Source organism: Mchenga conophoros, linkage group LG4, assembly GCF_057382185.1.
Source record: "Mchenga conophoros isolate Kocher_MC1m ecotype Shallow Benthic linkage group LG4, M_conophoros_male_GT1.1, whole genome shotgun sequence".
NCBI classification, from domain to species: domain Eukaryota; kingdom Metazoa; phylum Chordata; class Actinopteri; order Cichliformes; family Cichlidae; genus Mchenga; species Mchenga conophoros.
In genome coordinates this window covers 35,544,042-35,565,162 of record NC_140529.1, presented here as the reverse complement: position 1 = coordinate 35,565,162, position 21,121 = coordinate 35,544,042, and the positions used below count along the sequence as shown (strand labels likewise).

Genomic DNA, 21,121 nt, shown 5'->3' with positions numbered 1-21,121 from the left:
TTGCGGTTCTTGGGAAGCAGCAACAGCAGCAGCGGAATCAGCAGCGGTGGCGCACTGAGGGGGAAGTTATTTTTAAATCTTTGGGCCATGGCGGAGTCTCAGCTGGTGTGCATGGATGATGAGCACGTTAACGAGAAGGTCCCGGAGTCCAAGCCAGAGTTTTACTACAGTGAGGAGCAGCGTGCGGCCCTGGAGCAGCTGCTGAGGAATGGGGACGGAGCCTTCAAGATGCGCCTCCAGGAGGACAACACCAAAGACTTCCTATGCGCCCGGGAGGTCAAAGTTATCCGCAAAACTTTCCACGAGTACGACACAGACAGCGACTCCGAGTCCGGGGAGCACGACAAGTCCAAGGGCTCCTCCAGCGCGGACTCCGGGGTCCACTCCACCTACTGGCCCCAGATGTCCGACACAGAGGTCCCGACTCTGGACATCGGTTGGCCCGGCAGCAGCGGCGTCTACAAGGGGGTGACCCGGGTGTCCGTGTACACCCACCCCCCCAAAGAGCAGGGACCGCACATCAAGGCGGTGGTGAGGAGGCTCATCCAGGAGTCACACAAGGTAACAGAAAAGAAGAGAAACCCTGCATATCCACCCTGTTTACAGCATCTAAACCAAACTCAAATTTACGCACAAGTGTTTTAAAGTTTTTCTTTAATTATTCACATTTTTCTATAATAACCCACCAAATTTGGGACACCCTGACTTATAGGAACTTCAGTCCTTTTATTTGTTAACCTGAAGCGATAAAAACAGTCAGGGCTGCAGGTGAGTGTTCGCTTAGTCTGTGATGTAGTGCTTATGAAGCCAGAAAACAGTGAGAAGTATTCAGTTTTGTCCTGATTTAACTTCAAATCCACAGAGATTCAAATTCTACAGGCATGAAATAGTGAAACTTTAAATAAGAAGAAACCTCTGAGCTTTCCTGCCGAGCACTTTGCTTCTTACATGACTTGCCTCTAAAAGTGCTGATACAAAAATGTGACTGCATGCATCAAACAATAAAACAGGTGGAATAAAACACCTGCAGATTCAGATTTAGGAAAGTTTACGAGTCAGCTCCTGCACCTAAACCAAACAAAGGAAACTCCTTTCTTATATATGGAGCAATTAAAGGAGAAGTCCCTGACCTACTTCTAACAAAGAAGGAGAATAACGCTGTAATACTAACAGCGATTGGCTGCAGACGCTCACCTGACCACGAAAGTGACAAAGAACCCCCCCCCCCAGACTGAGCCGGTTACAGTCAGTCCTCATGTTTCCTGTCTTGCCGAATTCATCATCATAAATGTCAGTTTGAGTTAAAGCTTCAGCTTTTTAGGATTTATTTTGAGTGCAAAGGACAGGTAGAGTGACAGGGACGGCCTGTTAAAAACAAAATAATATCATTAATATCAAAAGTTTTGATAATTGATCTTTTTAGGGTAAAAAATACTTTTAAACAATTTAAAATGTCCATATAAAAAAGGGGTTCGCTGCCTGAATTGTTCCAAGAATAATTTTTGGACTGAGTTTGTTTTCACCCCGCTGAGTCGTGTAGCACTTCCTTCCTCCAGATTCATCCTATCACGCAGTAATTGGATGATTAATTTGATAATGAGAGTAAGTTTTCTCACTTTTAATATATAAGAGTTATGGAAAAACAAAACAAAACAAAACAGGAGAATATTCACTATTAACAATAATAATCTTTAGTTTCAGGCCTGCTTGAATAAAGATTATTCAAAGATTTCTTCAATAATTCAATCTGTACCTTAGTCGTCCATACTGTCATGTATGCATATAACTCACATTGTGGCATATATATGTACACTTTGTACATGTACATACATTTTGCAGGTTTACATCTTGATAACTGCACCGTCTTAACAGTTTAATGAGTCGCCACAGAGCAGAAGCTGCAGGCGGGTTTCAAGTTTTTCACATTTGTCGTAACTCAAAGAGCTTTTTGTCATTTTTCAGCTGTAAGTCAAAGTGAAAATAAAAGATACACATCTGACTTTTTACCTGGAATTTCCATCGTCACGGCGCAGCGCTCTACTCCGGTGCTCCGAGTTTCAGCTTGCAGCGTAAAAGGGAATGATTGATTTATTCAGGGTTTCTTTGGGAACGTCATAGTGGGAAAAGCTGCTGCTGTTTTCTTTTCAAACAGAAACTCAGTTGGGTTTATTTCTTCATATATTCCCTCTGATATTCTCTGATACTTCTCGTGGGATATCTGTACTTTTACATAAAGTAGTTGTACTTTTGAGGTGTCTTGTGGCCTTCAAGTATAGGACTTAAATTGGTTTATTTCAGACAGAGGATGAGCTGAAGGGATGTACTGAGGTCTAGCATAAGATAAAAACGGATCATTTTGACCTGTGCTACTTAATTAGTGACCAGTAATAAAAACATCGAACTGGAAATGTTGTGTAGTATGTCACTTTTAAATACTTTTTAATAAACCGAGAGGCTAATAAGAAGAAAAGGTTCTGGAGGCCCGAGTAAGTCCACTGCTGTGTTTGAGGTTATTTTAATGAGTGGTTCTCAGATTTTGGCTAAAGGTTGTTCTGTTGTCAATGTTGCCCTGAAAGAGACGTCGTTGTGTTTCTATCTCGTTGGGTCCCTGCAGACAGGGTGGTTATGACTAAAACATGATCACCTGATCACCCATCGCTGTCTTTATGAAGAGAACTACTGACATTAATGCACTCCCGAGGTGCTCCAAGGTTTTTCCTGGCTTTATCTGGTGTTTAGGTTCCTATTCCACATGTCGATGAGATTCTTTTGAGTTTTCTCTCGTGAGTTATCAGAAAACAGATCAAACAATCGGGGTACCAGGGGTTGATTTATTAAAGTTTTCTGTTAAAAATGTAATTCATCCCATGATACTAATGCTAAAAGCTGATTATGGGAAACATAAAAAATTCAAATTCAAATTCAAATTTTATTTGTCACACACACACAACCATACACAGTATGACATGGGGGGTGAAATGCTTGTAGCTGTACAATGCCCGACCATTAAATGACAGAAGAAAAGTTTTACAATATTTACAATTTACTACAAAAATTTACAAATTAACTTAGGAATTTACAGTAAAGAATGTGCAAATAGCAGAAGAGATTATAAAGATAAGGATTATAAATTATAGGAATTATAGAATTATAGGAAATGTGTGGTGGTGCGTGTGGTGACGTGTGTGAGAGTCCAGTCTTATAGTGACGTGTTTGGGAGAGTCCAGTCCTACACCTGGTTCAGGCCCCGAATAGCCTGGGGGAAGAAGCTCCTCCTCATTCTCTCTGTTTTGGCCTTAAGGGAGCGGAAGCGCTTCCCAGACCTCAACAGTGAGAAGAGTCCATTGTTGGGATGGGAGAGGTCCATCATAATCTTCCTAGCTTTGGACTTGCACCGCTTGGTGTAGATGGACAGCAGGTCAGGGAGCTCTGATTGAATGATGCGTTCTGCCGAGCGCACCACCCTTTGCAGATCTCGTCTGTCCTGCTTGGTGCTGTTCCCAAACCAGGTGCAGATGTTTGACGTCAGGACGCTCTCGATGGTGCAGGAGTAGAAGTTCTTGAGCACCTTCAGTGGCAGATGGAAGTCTCTAAGTCTTCTGAGGAAGAAGAGACGCTGACGGGCTTTCTTAACCAGGGTGTTGATGTGACAGGACCATGACAGGTCCTGAGTGATGTGGACACCCAGGTATCGGAAACTGTCCACTCTCTCCACTGGCGTGCCACTGATGATGAGGGGTTTGTAATTCCTCGCCTGCTTTGTAGTGAAGTCCACGATCGGCTCCTTAGTCTTGCTGATGTTTAGGAGGAGGTTATTCTCCTGGCACCAGGTCTCCAGGTTCCTAATCTCCTCCAGGTAGGCCGTCTCGATGTTGTCGGAGATCAGGCCCACAACAGCAGTGTCGTCAGCAAACTTGACAATGGAGGTGGATAAATAAGATAAAGATAAATAAATAATAATTAAAGATAAAATAAATATTTTTGGAACATTGTGATGCAGTTGGTGTTTCTAAAATTGATTTAGTTGGAAGTTTTAACAGAGATTAAATGTTTTTTTCAGCCTTGAAAATCTCATTGATTGAAGTTATGAAGGTTCAAAAATGCTCAAATGGAAAAACTAATGAGAACTGTAAAAGTGGCAAAATTCCGCCTACTTCTGTGAGAGGCTGTAACACTGACAAATTCCATATTCTGAAGGCCGCACTTTTTTAATGGTTTCATTAAGTTACTGAAGTTAAGGAATCGGACGGAAACTTTTCTCAGATCTGTTTGATTTTAACCAGCACACTCACTGCGCCAGTGTATCCTCACGTCCTTTTTCTCAAAATGTAATGACCAGCAAACTGCACACGGCGTGTTTGAGGGGCATCTGCAAGTTGTAGCGCTGCAGTAGCGTTGTTGTAACGCTTGTTCAGAGAATTTTCTAGTAAGGTAGAAGGAGGTGAGGGTTAACGAAGCCAGCGTGGGTAAATAAAATGATAAAAGCTAAATGAATGGGAGAGTCCTGTGCAAGTTTTAACAAGCTGAGTCATTAAAACGCAGAAGGGAAAAGCTGAGCGGCTGAGTGGCAGCCTCCCCCAAGATCCTGCAGACCAGGTTAAGGTTGGCATTTAACAAGCTGCTCTTTTTAAAAAAAAAAAAAAAAAACTTTTCTCCTCGCCCACTTGGAGTTTTGCACGACTCCGTCTGATTGGCTCAAATCCCAGGTGCGAAAATCATAGCTAATGAGGAGAATCGCTCACTTGCGATTGGTTTTGACAGGCAGCACCAGAGGCTGTATTTGCTGGGTGGAAAGACGAATAAAGATGTGCAGAACTCATCATATTTGAATAGTTAATAATCCACTTTATTATCCATCTACAGCAGTCTGCTCAGCACCGTGTCAGCTTAATGAATCAGGCACAGATTGCTCCCCTTCAGGTAAAATAACTCATCCCCTCCTAAAAGCCTGACAGATACTTGAAAGAGTCCTTGTGCAGTTTAAGTGGTGCACGCACGCACACGTTAATCCTGGATGCATAACATTACTCTACAGGAGATCATTATCACAATCCAAGAGAAGAGCTGAGATGTACATATGAAAGAGCCGAGGTGACAGTTACCGGTCGAACTGCATTCAAGAGAAAAAGCAGAAAATGTCGCCTGAAAGGGAAAGAAAACAACGAGTTCTTCGATTCAGGTGATGTCATGCGTATTTTCATGCACATGAAGAAGGTGCTCTTCACCAGAATCCCATCAGGAGAAGTCATTTACACAAGGTGTTGTCCATTCACGTCACAGGGCTCAAGTGTTTGATCCAATTTGCCACAGTGGAAGGTTTTCCATTATATCACACGTGATGATAGATACCAGAGAAAACAAGCTGAAGCCCAGCCATGAACAAAGACTGGCAGCAGCACTCGCCAACAAACACACAGAGCTCTCCAGGTGTTTCCAGGTCGTTAAAAGTAACAATAAAAATATTACATTGATCTTTGCTCATGTCTAAAGTGTCACTTCAGCTACTAAATAAACTGTGTGTAAATTCTTTTTTTTTAGATGTCTGTACATGATAAAACATGAACATGGCTTTCGGGGCTGAAAAACTGATGCTAAATCGGATCAGAGTGACTGTGAGGTGTGTTTTTTAACTGTGGGCATTTGAAAAGATCTCGCTTAAATATAAATATGTCAGCTGTGGACATCACTTTATCCCAGTTCTCAATTCAATTCAATTTCTTTATTGTCCCACAAGTGGAAATTAGTTTAGCAGCAGGATAAAAATAAACAGAACAATAATATAAAATAATAATGACAATAATAGTAATAGAAAGTCCAAGGACGTTTATTTGCCGGGACGCCTACTAGGAGTAACTGTTGGAGCTATGAACTGTTTCTGTTGTATTTCAGGCTTCTTACAGAACAAAATAACTGTTTGCATCAGAAGTTAGTGAGGCTGGTCTCTGCTTATGCAGCTACACCTGAAAAAAAAAACCCTGGAAACTGTTCTAATGGTTGTTAAACCACTTCTCTATGGGGGGAACTGTTGTGTTTTTCCTTATTTCCTGTAATATACACAGGTACTATGCTCCAGGTGGACCCTGAGTGCCAAGGCCTCTAAACACTGTTTCAGTTGTTCTTACTGATGATGGTTGTGTGTTACAGAGAAGTCCCACCCACCTGCTGTTCAAACCTTATGTTTATGAGCACCAGCCAATCAAGACAAAGTTTGCTTAATGGAGGAGGGGCTAAACCGGAAACAGTTTGTCAGGCAGAGGGGCAACTCGGGGTCTGCACCAAAGGCTGGTATAAGACAAATAAGAGTTATTTTGAACTGTGAGTCATGTAAATACTTCTCTGCTGCTGACAGGTGCCTTTAATTAATTTTTAAAGCCCTCATTGAAAGCACAATGCTATTGGCAAATCTCTGTACCCACCTAAAAGGAGTGGTTGATTTAAAAACTCAAATTTCACAACAGCGCCATCGTAAACCTGCTGTTTGTGGACAAACAGCCCAAACCTCTTTTAGGTGAACTTGTAAACCACTACAACTGAAGTGGATCTAATCTGCTCACTTCCAGCTCCATATTTTTACTCTTGGAGTCTAAAAGAGTAGCTTTACATAAGTCACGTTTCAAAATAATCCTTCTTTCTCTTGTGCTTGGCCTCGTTTCACCCTCTGTTGAAAATGAACTTCTACATACACTTATTTTATTACTTTAAAATAAGTGTATGTTATCAGGTTTATCAGCCAGAGCTCGTGGAAGGTCAATGTAATAAAACAGTCTTGGCAGGTGGAATAACCGTTAGCCATACCAAATGGGCGTGTATGAAAATAACGCTTCAATTTCCAGAAAACCTTGAAATAGTTCAGATTAAGCATTTTCTGGATAGATGTTTTTTCCAACATAAAATGCATCGTAAGCAGTTTGGATGAGAATTTGATGACGGGAGCTTCACTGAGTCATGCCTGGTTTACTGTGTTATTCAAACTCGTGTCTTCCTGGAGAACTAGTTTCAGTTTGCTGGATGAGTCCCAAACAAACTGTAATAAGGAAATGGGGGAAAAAAAGAGTCACATGGTCTTTTGAAACTGCTCTTAAGGGTACAAAAACCAGGAGAGGCTATAAAACATCTCAGTACAAACAGCAGTCTTATTGGTCTAATAAATCCAGTACATAATTAAACTGTATGCTGTAAAGTGTTATAAATGCATCTGTTAGAGATGTAGCTGCTGATTTCTTGCTCAGATTAGCGGTGCTGTGAGTCGTAGCCGTTGCTGGCATTTGTCCAAACTGTCTTTGCTAAAACTTTTAATCGCCTAGAAAAACAAGTTATGCAGAAGTGTGAACTGCTGCCGTGGTGGAAGGTTGCGTGTTTAAACTTCATATCACAAGACTAATGACAGGTTAGCGCCCTGGTGCCTTTGTTCGGACTGGCAGTGGGAGTGGTGGAAACATTCAGATGTTGTTTTAATGTTTAAATGGTGCATCCCGCAGCCGGATTTAAAAGTAAATACACAGGAATCGTGACTTTTCCCCATCAGGCTGGTCTGAGGTGTTTTACAGGAAAAAAACAGAAGTGGTTTCAGCTTTTATTTCCTTACTGAATTACCTGTGCACTTGCCATTCACTTTATTAGATTCAAGAAGGTGCTGGAAACATGGGTTTTGGTCCATGGTGAGAGCACGAGAAGCATCATAGAGTTAGTGCAGATTTGTCTGCTGCACGCCCATGATATGAATCTCCCGTTCCACCACGTGCCGAAGCTGCTCTACTCTGGTGACTGTGGAGGGCAGTGAATTCACTGTCATGTTCAAGAAACCAGTCTGAGATGATTTGGTGCTTTGTGTCATATGAAGATGGGTACACTGTGGTCATAAAGGGATGGACACGGTCAGCAATAAAACTGAGTGCTGAACAGTTACTAAGACAGTCAAGAAAATATCTCCCACACCATGACATCACCGTCAGCACCCTAAATGCTGGTACAAGGCAGGATGGATAAGTGCTTTCATGTCATTAAAGCCAAATTGTGACCCTACCCTCTGAATGCCACAGCATAAATGTAGTTTGTTGCCCAAGACACTTTAAATTTGTGTGATGAAGTGATCAATGAGGACATAAAGTTTAGACTTGGTGTAACTTCAGGGTTCAGAACTCAGACTTATATCTAAATCATAGGTATGCTGCAACCACACACTTGTGCTGTAACCTGACGTGCATCTTTCTAGAGAGGAAAATACTCGTTGCATTGTTGCAGTGAGTGCAGTCATTTCCTTCAACTCATTTCTGGTTACTCCTTCTTGTGCTGCTATTTTTCAAACTGACTGGAAGGGAACTGAGCAGCTCGGATAGAGAAACTCAACCACCAACGGGTATTTTAGCATCGCAAGCATAATGTGCACAAGTATAAATGCTGGCAATGGTTTCGGCCTGTTGCACAGCCTACAGCCTAGATTCTGTGTAGATTTAAAGCCAAATATAAATTAGCTCGGTCATGCTGTGACCGCAATGATACTATTAAATCCAGAGGCTTAGCTGAGCTTATCTTCAGTCATAGTGAAAAATAAATGTGTCATATCACACATTCTAATATATCTGCTGATTGACTGATACATAAATGAAGAAACAATGAAAATGACTGATTTGTTTTGTCTGTTAAAGTTGGTAACAAGGTGTCTTCTATAAGGATCCCTCCTTTCTAATCATTCATTATTGCTGACTTCGCCTTTATGTGTGTGTCTGGTATGAAATTCTTTTGTCTGTTTAACAAACAAAAATGAAACTTACATTTCTGTTCCCATGACTAAAGGCACAAAAAGATGGGTTTTGGTTTTTTTACTTAGTCCCAACGTCTTTCGGGTTTTATTTCATATATTTTCTGTTATTATGTACACGACTGCGGTGACATAACCGTGACGTCTGCTCTTTATTGATCTGTCAGTTAGAGTGGGTGTAAGTGTGTATAGATAGACTGCATTTTTACATGACTCATTTCATGAGTTTACATTTTTTAAATATCTTTAAAGTTCACACCAAGGCTACCAAATTAATTTCAGATGTGTGGGATGAAAAAGCAAAAGTAAAAGAGAAATAGTTTTGCTGATGGGGCTGGACCTGGAGTTGAACTGCCAACCTGACTGCTCACAACCATCCTCATAGCCTCTGTAGCTCCATGCAAAATGTACTTAAGTTTAACAGTAAGCAAATGAACTGGTATAAATGGAAGTCAGGACCACCTTATGAACTGTTAAACAACTTTAAACTAGCTTTGAAATAAAAATTTCAACCAGCTTGCGGTGAGCACACATGGTGCGAACATTAGGGGATGCCCTCAGTCACATGCTATCTGCTTTAAATGGCACTAAAACTTTGAGAGCCTCAATCCAATGAGTCTCAATATTTTGTGAATTATTTATTATATTTGAATAATAGTCACATACTTGTGTATTGTGTATGCTTGCTGTTAAAGTCTTCTTCTTTTGTTCAGCAATTGTTGTTTCCAAATTAAAAAAAAAATATGACTGCTCAAATAACTGAAAAAGAGCACAAGTGTTAATGGATATGCACGAGTAACGTGAGATGGCTCCTCTCTCGTCTGTTTCTCGCAGGTAGTGGCCATCGTCATGGACCTCCTCACGGACCTGCAGATTCTCCAGGACCTGCTGGATGCTTCGTCACGGCGTGGCGTGGCAGTTTACGTTGTGCTGGAGGCCAGGGGAGTGCCCCACTTTCTGGATATGTGCTCTCGGCTGCAGATTAACGCGATGCATCTGCGGGTGAGCAAACAGAGCGCTGCAGAGAGAGGAGGTTCTCTAACACAGTAAACAAAGAGGAAATGAACATGGGAAAACAGCTCAGTAGGTCACTGCTGAGTCCTGGAACAATGCCGATGACGGCTGGAATTATCCCAGATTAAAACTTATTCTGAATCATAGGCCAGGCTTTCTGGGAAATCGCTGACAAGTTAATTACCTCAAAGGTTTGATCTAGTTAAAACATGAACCAGGAAAACTTGGCAATACACTTACCGAACCAACTACAAAAACCTTACATTTTCCCACTTAACCCTAAGGGTAGTTTTATGTTTGATTTCTCATAACTGCCTTTGCAGCAGTGCATTGGAAGTTACAGGAATTTCGTTTGTGAAACCTGCCAATTTACTGCTCAGAAAAGTATCCAGCATTGAATGGATGGAGTAGTTTTTAATGGGACTTTTAAAGAATTGATACAGCTTAACATAAAACATAAACAGTAGACGGTTAGCTAAAATTTTGAGTAAATGGTTGAAATAGTTTTTAAAAAGGGATAAAATTAACAAATTAAATAGTTAAGTCAGCAAAATAGTCAATGATTAAGGATGAAAAAACGCATTTTATATAAGTAACTGAAATAGATTGCAAAGATTTGCACGAACTGTTACACTAGTTAGCTAAAAGTAGCGGATGTAGCGGTTAGCTAAAATTTTAAGTAAATGATTGAAATAGGTTAAAAATAGGATTAAAGTAACTGATTAAATTGTTCAGTCATAAAAAAAGTCAAAGATTGAGGCTGAAAAAGTATTATCTAAGTAACTAAAACAGATCATTAAAGGTTTCGCAAGAACAGTTTAACTAGTTAGCTAAAAGTAGCAGACGTAGTGGTTAGGAAACTGATAAACAGCAGGAAATCAATAAAATGTGAGGAAATGGACTTGTTGGAGCACTTGTGTGAAAGTATGTGTGAAAATAAAAAGAAGTATTTTCCTTCCAGTGTAAAACAGGGAGGGTCAAATTAATAATTTTTGAGGAATTACTGGAAAATCGACTGCTGAGCAGACGCTAGCACGAGCTAACATGTAATTGCTGCTTCTTGTGGTGCAGAACCTGAGAAGTGACATTAGGTGCTGATTTAGATTAAGCGCAAATAGTGAGTCATCTGTCATCCTATCTTCACCGTGTCATAATACCCAGTCTTATCTGTTGTATACAGAGTTTTTCAGCTCCAGTCTGGTTTAACCGGAGTGGTGGAATGGCTGGCCATTGTGGTATCAGTTTATAAGGCTGTGAAAGACCCTTTCAGAGTGCCGGGCTCTGTTACTGTTACTAGTGACAAGGGAACATTCATAGATCCTGAGAACAGATCCAAGGACAGTAACTTGACGCTCTCACCCCACGCCAGGGTTGACACCACAGGAGAGCCTCCTCCCAGTTTGTCTACTCAGCATTTACGTCCTTTTCTTTTCCTGCTTCCCTCTAAGTAAACAGAGGTGGCTGAAGTGTTTGGGTTTTAGCCTTTACTTATTATGAAAGCTGACTTTATGTTTCTGGGTGTGCCTGCAGAAATTTGACTTGGCATCTCTGTAAATCAGCCAGTCATTCTTGAAAAAGCCACGGATGCCCGATAGCTGGGGTCCGTTTACTCAGGCTTACCTGTGTGACATTTTTGACACAGGTAAGCCAGTGTGTAATCCAACAGGTGTTTCTTTTACAGAATCTACGTGTGCGGATGCTAAAAGGTGCAGGGCTGGCCCTGTCCTTTGGAAAACTGCCAGGCTCCCTGTGCTCCAAATACATGCTGGTGGATGGAGAGAAGGTCATGTTTGGGTCTTACAGGTAAATATCAAACCAGTGTTTCTTTTTGTGGTCAGGTGCATTCAAAGGAAGCAGAAAAGGTTGATAAAGCAACCTGTTTCAATTTATTATTTTATGTAAGATTTTATAGCACCCAGAAGAAGAAAAATGTAAATAAAAACAGAATACAATAAGTTGCAAGTCCCATAAACACATTTTATTCATAACACAACACAGAAAACTGAGACATTTCATGAAAAATATGCACTTATTTTGAATTCAGTGGCAGCAAAATGTCTCAAAAAGTCATGGAGCAACAAAAGGCTGGACAAGTGGTACTTAGAAAATAGCTGGAGGAATGTTTTGCAAGTATTTGTGTTAATTGGGAGCAGGTCAATAACATGATTGGGTCTAAAAACATCTTAGAGAAGATGTTTGAGGTAAAAATGGGCAGAGGTTCACTAATTTTCATTAAACTGCATCTGCAAATTGTGTAAAATTGAGAAAACCTATGTCTCGTCATCTAGAGTACACAATCTTCCAAAGATTCAGAGAATATGGAGAAATCTCTGTGTGCAAGTGACAAGGCTGAAAATCAGCACTGCATTAAAAGCTTTCAGAAATCACTGTCTGTGAACACAATTAACTGTGCCATCCACAAATGGAGGTTAAAGCTCCATCATGCAAAGACGTCCTGTCTTCTCTGTCTTTATCTTCATATCTCATGCCTTTGTGCCTATTGAACTGGCAGCTTGCACATCTGGAAAATCTACCGGCACACCTACATTTGCTACTGAAAGGTGCATATAGTCTACAGATCAACATATGCTCCGATCCAGACAATGCTTTTTCAGCTAAACTGCAGAGTTTCTATTAGAATAGCACAGAATAGATGCAGTATGTGAACTGACCAGCCAGCAGTCCGGGAGCACCATGAAACTAAAAATACGACAAAGAAGACAGAGGACTGTTGAACAGCTCGAGTCCTATATCAGACCAGAATGGGAGAACATTTCTCTTCTACAAGTCCAGCAGCTGCTCTCCTCAGTTGTTTACAGAGTGTTGTTAAAAGCAGAGAGGACGCTACACAGTGGGAAACACGGCCCTGTCCCAACTCTTTTGAGACACGTTGCTGCCATCAAATTCAATATGAGCCAAGATTTTTCTTTAAATGGTTTAAATATTTGATACTTTCTGTGTTTTATTTTGAATAAAATATAGGATTATGAGATTGCATTCTGTTGTTATTTACTATTTACACAGCGTCCCAACTTTTTAGGAACTGTGGTTGTACAAAAATTAAATTATACTATATACAGCAAGGTGTTTGTTTTCTGATGTCTCTATATGCTGTAAGGAATGGGATGAATTTAAATATTCACACTAACAGATAAATCATGTAATTAAGGTATGCTCTCGTTGGGAAATGGAAAATCCTTCAAAATAAAAGTCCAGCTTAGCGTGCCGAGTCCAGTTGTATCTTGTTTTTGGTCAAAACTTTGAACCGCTTGACCTCCTATATTCGACTCCATGTTACGGTGACATGTTCAGAGTCACAATTGAGACTCATTTGGACAGTTTCACTTTTACACATAATACAGTGTCCCTCTGACACAGTTTCACTCCAAAGCAGATTAACTGATCCTGATATGGTTATTAAATAACCATTATTTGTGCTTCATTTGATTGACTATTTGTATCTTTTGTGTAAACCCAACATAATGAGAGCAGCTTGTTTGTGACTGTTAGGTGTGAGACATTTTCTCTAAAAGCAGCCGGCACAAAAGGAACTCCATTAAACCTCCAAATAACTCCTTACACACTCTGAAGCTTATTAATCTTGTAAAATGACTAAAGTGCTTTTTAAACACACTCTCTTCTTATCTGCTGTTGGTTCAGTGTGGGAAAAGATAAATGTATTGTTGTAGGTCCGCTTTTTGGTAAATGTCGTTGGTGACCGAGCCGGACGTTTATGACCTGGGAGATTATTATAAGGGAATCGTACCGCTTTCTCCTGAGTGCTTTAAAATGATTAAGTAGTTTCAGAGAAACCATTAAAACAATAAAAAAACTTACACTAGGTGAAAGTATGACATTTAAATGAAATCCTACACCAGGCAGTGATGCGGGTGAATTAATTATCCAGCTTTTAAAGATTTCTACAGTTGATTAAGTTTATTTTTTTTGTTTTATTTTTTGGTTGCAATATCCACAAATTAAAGGCATTTAGCCTCTGTCTGTACTCAATGTACCTCTCTTATCTTCCTCACTCATTTTTAATTGTAGTAATACATTGCTTTGTTTTATTCTGTTCCTTTCTATTCTGCAACCTTTTTCCAGTATTGCAAATGGTACCGCTGCCAGATCCACACAAAAAAGGGCTTTCTCTCCTTATCCTTCACATTAAAAGCCCTTGGCATATACAGTGCATGACTGCTGTAGTAAGCTGAAGCATTTTACAGCACATTCTGGGATCAAAATAAAACCTTATTTATTAGTTTAATAGTTCAATTAAGTTTTTTTCATACAGTGTCAAATCACAACAACATTAAACCAAGTAAATGAACGATTAAAGATTTGAAACAAACAAACAAATAGATAAATTTTATCGCTGCTGAGGATAAAAAGAATTCTGCAGAGGTGAACATATGTAACCCAGAAGGGGGGAGATCATATAACAATCAGTGCACGTCGAAATACAGTTAACGGCATAAAAAACATCGAGCCTACGTTTCCGTATAGCAGTCATATCAGTATGAACAGTGAATATAAATGTCAGGTATCAATATAAACAGTAATTTTAATGCAAATCTACAAAGAAAAAGATTCCTTTTAACCTGCAGCAATGACAGGAAGTACACGCATTTTTGCACGTGTTGAATAAATCAAGTTTCTGGTGCAGATTGGGCTATGACAAAAGCTAACATTTATCTTTTTAAAAATCTAAATCCAGGACATTAAATCGAATGTTAGTGATGGCCGCACTGGGAAATGGAGATCACATTAAGAGCCAGACACATGCAGTGCACTGATATGCTTTAAATGAACTGAAACATAAAAATCTATTGTTGTTGCACATCCCAGAAAGACTTCTTAGATACAGTTTAGTCTACATAAAGGCAAAATAATGTCATTTGTTCAGTTTTAGATGTTGTGTTGCCATAACTACATACATGCTGATAAAACAGCTGCAACCATTAGTGCAAAGTTCAGAATTGCAAAAGAGCTCGATTTCACCTCTGAGCTCCGAGTTTGACAGGATCCACACAGCTGTATTCTCGTTGTTAAATCGCTGTTCTGAAAGCTGCAAACAAACAAAATGAGTCTGAATGCACGTCATCTGACCACATCAGTGATGAGGCGAATCTTCCTTCACTGACTAAAGACAAAACTGGAGGGACCGATTTGTGGCAGGTGAAATGAGCACAGTCATGTCCTGACTCATGCGTAATGCCTCATTATGAATGCAAGTTTAAATAGAAAAGTTACAGGCTGCAGCTATGTGGTCAACACCGAGGGCTCAAAAGTGATTCTACAGAGGCAGCCGTATTGAGTCGGCATTTTTATACATCTTTAATTTTCACCAAATTTAATGCATGCATCTCAAACAATGTAGCGCCACCAAAGGGTCAAAGTTGGCGCTGTGTTCATGGAGGAACCATGTGCAAGGTTTGCCTCAACAAGTTCCCATCGATCGTCTTATAACCTGACTTTGTGCTGCCACTATCCACCAATTTTGCAGTCTCACAAAATATGGCACCAACGGTAAGATCTAAAGTGTATCTAGTGTTTGTTGGATAACTGCATCCATAGCTTGAGGCATCAGTTTACAGCTCCATGAGATGCCTTGTTGTGGAGATGTGGCCCTGTTGCTATAAAAAAAAAGTAACTTAATTTGCATGAAATTTGTTCTGTGGTCTCATTTGGTGATGCTGATGTTAGCCTTAAAAAACTAATCAGTGAAAAGAAGCGTGAAAACTTACGGCCGACACATGGAAACACCCCTGACATAACCGCCATATTGGATTTCATCAAATGGTCACAAATTTCTTCCAGTCTTAACCAAAATTTACACAGTTTACATTTTTACATCTGAAAGACCCAAAAATGGTGATGTAGCTGTTACAAAGGAAGCAAGGACATGGGATAGGTCATACTGAAGCACTGTGAGGCAACTGTTGTTGTGATTTGGAGCTATTTAAATAAAATTGAATTGAAGTGAATCTCAGCAGCTTGTGATGAATGGTTACTGAACCTGCTGACTAGACTTGGAAGCACTTCTTGTTGCCCTAAAAAGCCCAGTTTGACCTCTGAGTTTGTTGGATTTAGCCAAAACCTGCTAAATAGGAGAGTGTGTGTATATGTATATATTCTTTAAATGGCCTTAAATAATAAAATTCAAGCAGTTGTGTCTCCCGGTGTTTTATCTCATATTTTTTGTCCACTTTAAATCACCGCTTTGGTTTACGCTCCTGTTTTTTTTTCTGCAGCTTCACTTGGAGTTCGTCCCGGCTGGACAGGAACATGATCACGGTGATGTCGGGACACACTGTGGACTTCTTTGATAACGACTTCCGAGAGCTGTACGCAGTGTCTGAGCAGGTGGACCTGTACAGAGAGTTCAACATCACTAAGCCGCCTCTTCCTACACCAGTCATGAAGCCAAAGATGCAGCACATCCGGCCTCTGCCCGTCACTACATCTCGCTTTCAGGTATCGGTTGGGGACTCCAGGCAGATTGACCTGAAAGTTCCTGCGCATAAGTACCACAATCCCAAGTACTCGCTGGTTTTCGGGAACAGTTTGGGTCTGACGGGTTCGCTACAGGACTTGTCGACTCAGAGGGACTCGCTAGTAGGTGGGTTGAACCAGAGGAACGGTCTGCAGAACGGCTTTCTCAATGCAAACAAGGAAAAGTTGGACCGAGCCTCCCCACAGAGTCCGGGTTCACCTACAGAGGAGGATGGAAAAGGAGGTCAGAAGAACCAGGCAGACGGACCCAAAAAGCGCAGCTCCTTCAGGCATTTCTTGAAAGGCAGAGGAGCCAATCACAGTACAGACACTATCGAGGAAGGCGTGGTCACTCCTCAGAGCCCCTCCCCCACTATCACAGCAGACTGTAAAGTCTCAGTGGCCAACAGGGTTGCGGGAAATGAATCCGACGACTCGTTTCAGTTCATTGAGAAACCAGGACCACTGAAAACCAAAATCAAGAAGCCGTCGAAGTTCATTCAGAGGAGCGTGTCTATGCAGACCATCAGCACGGCAGACGAAGACGGTGCGTCATCACAGATCTTTTATTTTATAATTCAGTGGTCCGAGTGAGCAACAAGGCAAATATTTCCTGAATGCTTTGTCTATAAAATGTTTAAAAAGTAGAGTTACAAACTAACATGTAAACTTTTTGAAAGTCCAGGATTTTCTGTCTGATACACTCACATTAAAGCCTCTATCATCAAATCAACTCATTTCTGGTCCACGTTAAATGGCAAGTAGCTGAAACGATGCTCTTTAGTTTCAAATTAAATTTCCGGTGGTGTTAAATATTTAGATTTTGAATCTAGATCTAGATGTACATGACACTAGAACATCGTAAAAGTTTTTACCCTTTTAATTTCAAACCTTTTTTGTTTGTTTGAAACATTTTGGAAAATATCTTTTGCCGAGTGTTTGCAAAGCACTTTATCTTACTAGGAGATTCAAAATTGCAGTGTCAGAAGAAGAGAACATTTGAACCTTTCTGAATCCTTAGCATTTTTAAAGACATTCCAGGGACCTGCAGGAGCCCTGTGATGTCTGTCGATAATATTAATGTTTTTCGTTTCGTCATGGTCAAGAATCAGTTATTGTGTGACCGCAGTTTGTGATTGTGAATTAAATTGAAGGATTTTTTTCCCCTTTTATTTACCAACAGGGTTCAAAAGTCGCCGCCGGCATCAGAAGAGGAACTGCATCCAATCATGAGAAAAAACACGAGGATATTCGGACACTTTAGGGTCTGGTTGTTAAACCTGCTGCAGCGGGTGAGTCTCTGTATCGCCTCACTGCAACCAGCTGACGTTTCTTCACGAAAAATGAGTGCAGTTTGTCCCTCTGGACACGTATGCTGCTTCAGGCTGAGCTGAAGGTCAACACTAGAGACACGCTGCAGCTGAACTCCCTCGAGACGTTTTCGGCCAAAGTGCTCATGGGAGATTTTATTGCCACTATTAAATGTATTTTCTACACTTTTTTGGTATTAAGTTATTTTACAACTAAAGTGTTTTCATGTTTTACACTCGTGAACCTAAAGACTGAGAGAGCAGCCGATGACTGATCCAGGTGACATAGATGGATTACATAACACCTCTTAGGTATTCTGGTCTCCATGGGGACAGGAAAAGTGATCAGACGTGGTGTTGTACCCGAGTGTAACCTTACTGAGGACCCTTGGCAACAGTGTTTATGGGAGTGTGTTGTACAGACTGTGAATAATGTATGAGGAACTGTGCGTCTGCACTTTGGGATTTTGTTTTGATACGCAGGTGAAACAGGTCGGAGAATAAAATGTGAATCCTTGAGAACCACTTGAGACACAAATGATCTGAACTGTTGCAGAAATGGAATAAAAACAAAAGGGAAAAAAAAGTGTTTGTGTGATTTGGTGTCAGTTAAAGAGCAGCATGCAGACAGATAGCCTGTTATTTTCAGAAATGTAAACCAGGGGAGATCGCTTTTTGAGCCCTGAGATTTGATGAAGATCAACAGCGAATATTCAAAGCTTTGCCTGACTGCACAGCAGGAGGTGGGGGTCAGGTCTTATGCTGCTTACAAAGTTAGAAGGAACACGATGTCTCCTGGTGAACTATAGCTGAGTGCTGCTTCGTGGTGAGGGGTACAGATGGGGAGGGGTGCCTCTTTCTGACCTTAAGCAAGTTCCTATAGATTTTCAGTTTGGTGCTTATTTAAAAAAAAAAAAAAAAGTCAATAACTCTCAGCCAATAACTGAGGCTTAGACTATGAAGCAGGTTCAACATAAAAAGTCAGGCCTTCTTTGCATTTAATTGCCCAACTTAACATAAAACTCAAGTCAGATTTAAGAGAAATCACACTGGTTAGCAGCTTGAACTCTTTCTGTATCAGGCTCTGACAGTAAAGGAGCATTTAAAATGCATCATTTGACTCTTCCTCCATACAATCTGGGTCGATTGCGCACCGCCTACTTCGGTCAGAGATATTATCAGATAGAGTAAGCTAGAAAAGTAATCCACTCTGATGTTAAAAACAAGTCAAGAGTTGGTGATGCTGCAGAAAATTGTAACTTTTTGTCTCCATGAGTGGACGTACATATTTGTTTCACCACTTAATGCTGCAGGTGATTTAAACTGTCTAGAAAACTGGATACATTTAAGTATCAGTCCATTCATGTCTGACAGTCGTAGAGGCCAATGACAGAGACCTACAAATTAGTTTGTGGTCAGATCACAGAGAAATTAATCAGATTTTATCTACTCTGCATACAGACTGATTAATTTTCTAATGTCTGATCTATTAGCCATAATTCCAGCAGTGGAAAATGGAATTTGGGTACACTAGGACCAACTGAATGAATGTCTATTCTTCTAAATATGTGGTGCTTTTTGCACTGGTGTAACTTTGCTGCACACTGCTTTGTTTCTCTCCAGTAGTTAATTACTCCAGTTAGAGATTGTAGTGGAGAAAATCAGTGAAAATGTTGAGCTACAGAAGAGTTTAAACCAAAGCCCTGAACATAATTTGCTCAGGACCAGGTTCTGAGTTTAGCATTAGTTACCATGATGATGTAAGGGTAAGACTGCAGTCGCCTTCATCACAGTGAAAACCCGTTGTATCTCGCTAACCCCCAAAAGTTGATTCTGTTCATCTGGACGTAGCGTTTTCAGTGGGAGAAACATTTCGTCACTCATGCAAGTGCCTTCTTCAGTCTCAGCTGACTGCAGGTTTCCCCAACCTTAGAAACAGTGCATTTAAATAATGACTGAAACCAGCCCACTGAAGGAACAAAGCTTCCTTTGAACAAAGGCTGTGAGGTCAGTTTCTTCATCATAATTATGCAAAGTCTCATGACCATTGATCAACAATATATGTCACTAACCTATTTGGGGAGGGTTAGGTGAATTTAAAGGTGCTTATTATAAATTTCTGTGTTTAAATAAAGCGATTAACTAGCTCTAACAAAATCAAAAATCAAACGTGTCTGTATTGTATATAAGAGATATCAACTGAAGCCAAATTAGGGCTGGGTTGTACTTTTCTGTAATACCTTTCTGTACCACAGGATGGTGCTGCGAGTCATGTGACCTGTTTTAGCTAGACACATTCTTATTTATGGCTTTTTGAGGACTGCTTGCTGCTTGCCCCCCAGTACTGCAAGGGGTATACTAAAACTTTTAAGTTTTATGATGTTTTAATTACAACATGCTAACATCAGCCAGCTTTTACAACAACATGACTTTGAGGCATTACATATTAAAATGGTGTATTTTATTAATTTTCCCTGTATGATTAGAGCAGAATTGGCTTCTGCAAGCTGTAAAAACTTGAGATTTTAAGATATTTATGTAGTGTGTAATTTTTAAAACTTTATGGCATCACTATACTATAAGATAAGATAAGATAAGATAACCTTTATTAGTCCCACACGTGGGAAATTTGTTTTGTCACAGCAGGAAGTGGACAGTGCAAAAGTTATGAGGCAAAAATTAGAATACATATATAATAGGGCATCATATTGAAAAAACAAAAAGTGTGTTGTACAGCTCCTGCCATGCCCTTTCATTTGATATATTAGTCGATGCGGTTTATTGAAAAAAGAAAAATTCATCGTCAACTTTGACCTTGGGCGCCAACAGTCAAGCTCAAGGTCAAATGCGTAGCCATTTTGCACACCCCACGGCCTAGCATATTGGTGTGAAGTTTGAACACGATTAAAAATAAATTGTGGGCAACATAAAAGAGCTCTTATTGTTACCTACAATCACACAAAATTTAAAAATGATATCTTGAAAGCTGCTAACAAACAGAACTGATCATACAGTTGTCAATTGAATATTGCGTCTGCACTTTGGGATTTTCCCCCCTTCGGGGAAATAATAATTCTACTTCCTACTTAGGTTACAACCTCAGTAACCACTTTCCTGATGACCTCATGTGCTCCGCTTCTAGTTTAAAGGCTTATTGGATGACAGATGAAGGTTACTTTAGAAGTTTTGGTTCCTTTTAAGGTCAACAAGAAAAGAAAATCATGCTGCAAGTTCTTATAAATGTACACTGTCCTCAGTTTCACCTCTCATTTGTGACATCCTGTTTTGAAAATGCCAAGATGTTGCTTGTGATAATGCTCAGCTCAAAACTTTCACAGAAAAACTTCACTAACCGATAGATGCTGCGGTGGCTGTGTTGGTGTTTTTTTTACTGTCCAAACAGTCAGAATTCACGCAGTATTTAAGTCACTCACCTGACTGGAGTCACTCCCCATAACAGTGAAGAGGCGCTGACATCCTGATATTTAGGATGAAGTCGTTTATGTAAAAACAAAACAACCGCTCCTGGCTTCAACTCCTTTATAGT

The 21,121-nt window shown here is 40.3% G+C and overlaps 1 protein-coding gene across 1 annotated transcript; it reads left to right on the top strand.

The window, feature by feature from the left end:
* On the top strand, positions 1–18,672 carry sack1fa (scaffolding CK1 anchoring protein Fa). Its single transcript, XM_085272104.1, has 5 exons — positions 1–561; positions 9,593–9,760; positions 11,454–11,575; positions 16,024–16,811; positions 17,448–18,672. Exons 1-5 carry the CDS (start codon positions 88–90, stop codon positions 17,495–17,497), a joined length of 1,602 nt encoding a protein of 533 aa, XP_085128230.1. The 5' UTR covers positions 1–87; the 3' UTR covers positions 17,498–18,672.
* Positions 18,673–21,121: the final 2,449 nt, after the last annotated feature.

What these genes read in the sequence shown, in the direction of transcription:
- sack1fa (XM_085272104.1), top strand. Translation starts at nt 88, where the DNA reads ATGGCGGAGTCTCAGCTGGTGTGCATGGATGATGAGCACGTTAACGAG. An exon ending in TCATCCAGGAGTCACACAAG is followed by an intron (nt 562 to 9,592) that starts GTAACAGAAAAG and finishes TGTTTCTCGCAG; the next exon opens with GTAGTGGCCATCGTCATGGA. An exon ending in CAGCACGGCAGACGAAGACG is followed by an intron (nt 16,812 to 17,447) that starts GTGCGTCATCAC and finishes ATTTACCAACAG; the next exon opens with GGTTCAAAAGTCGCCGCCGG.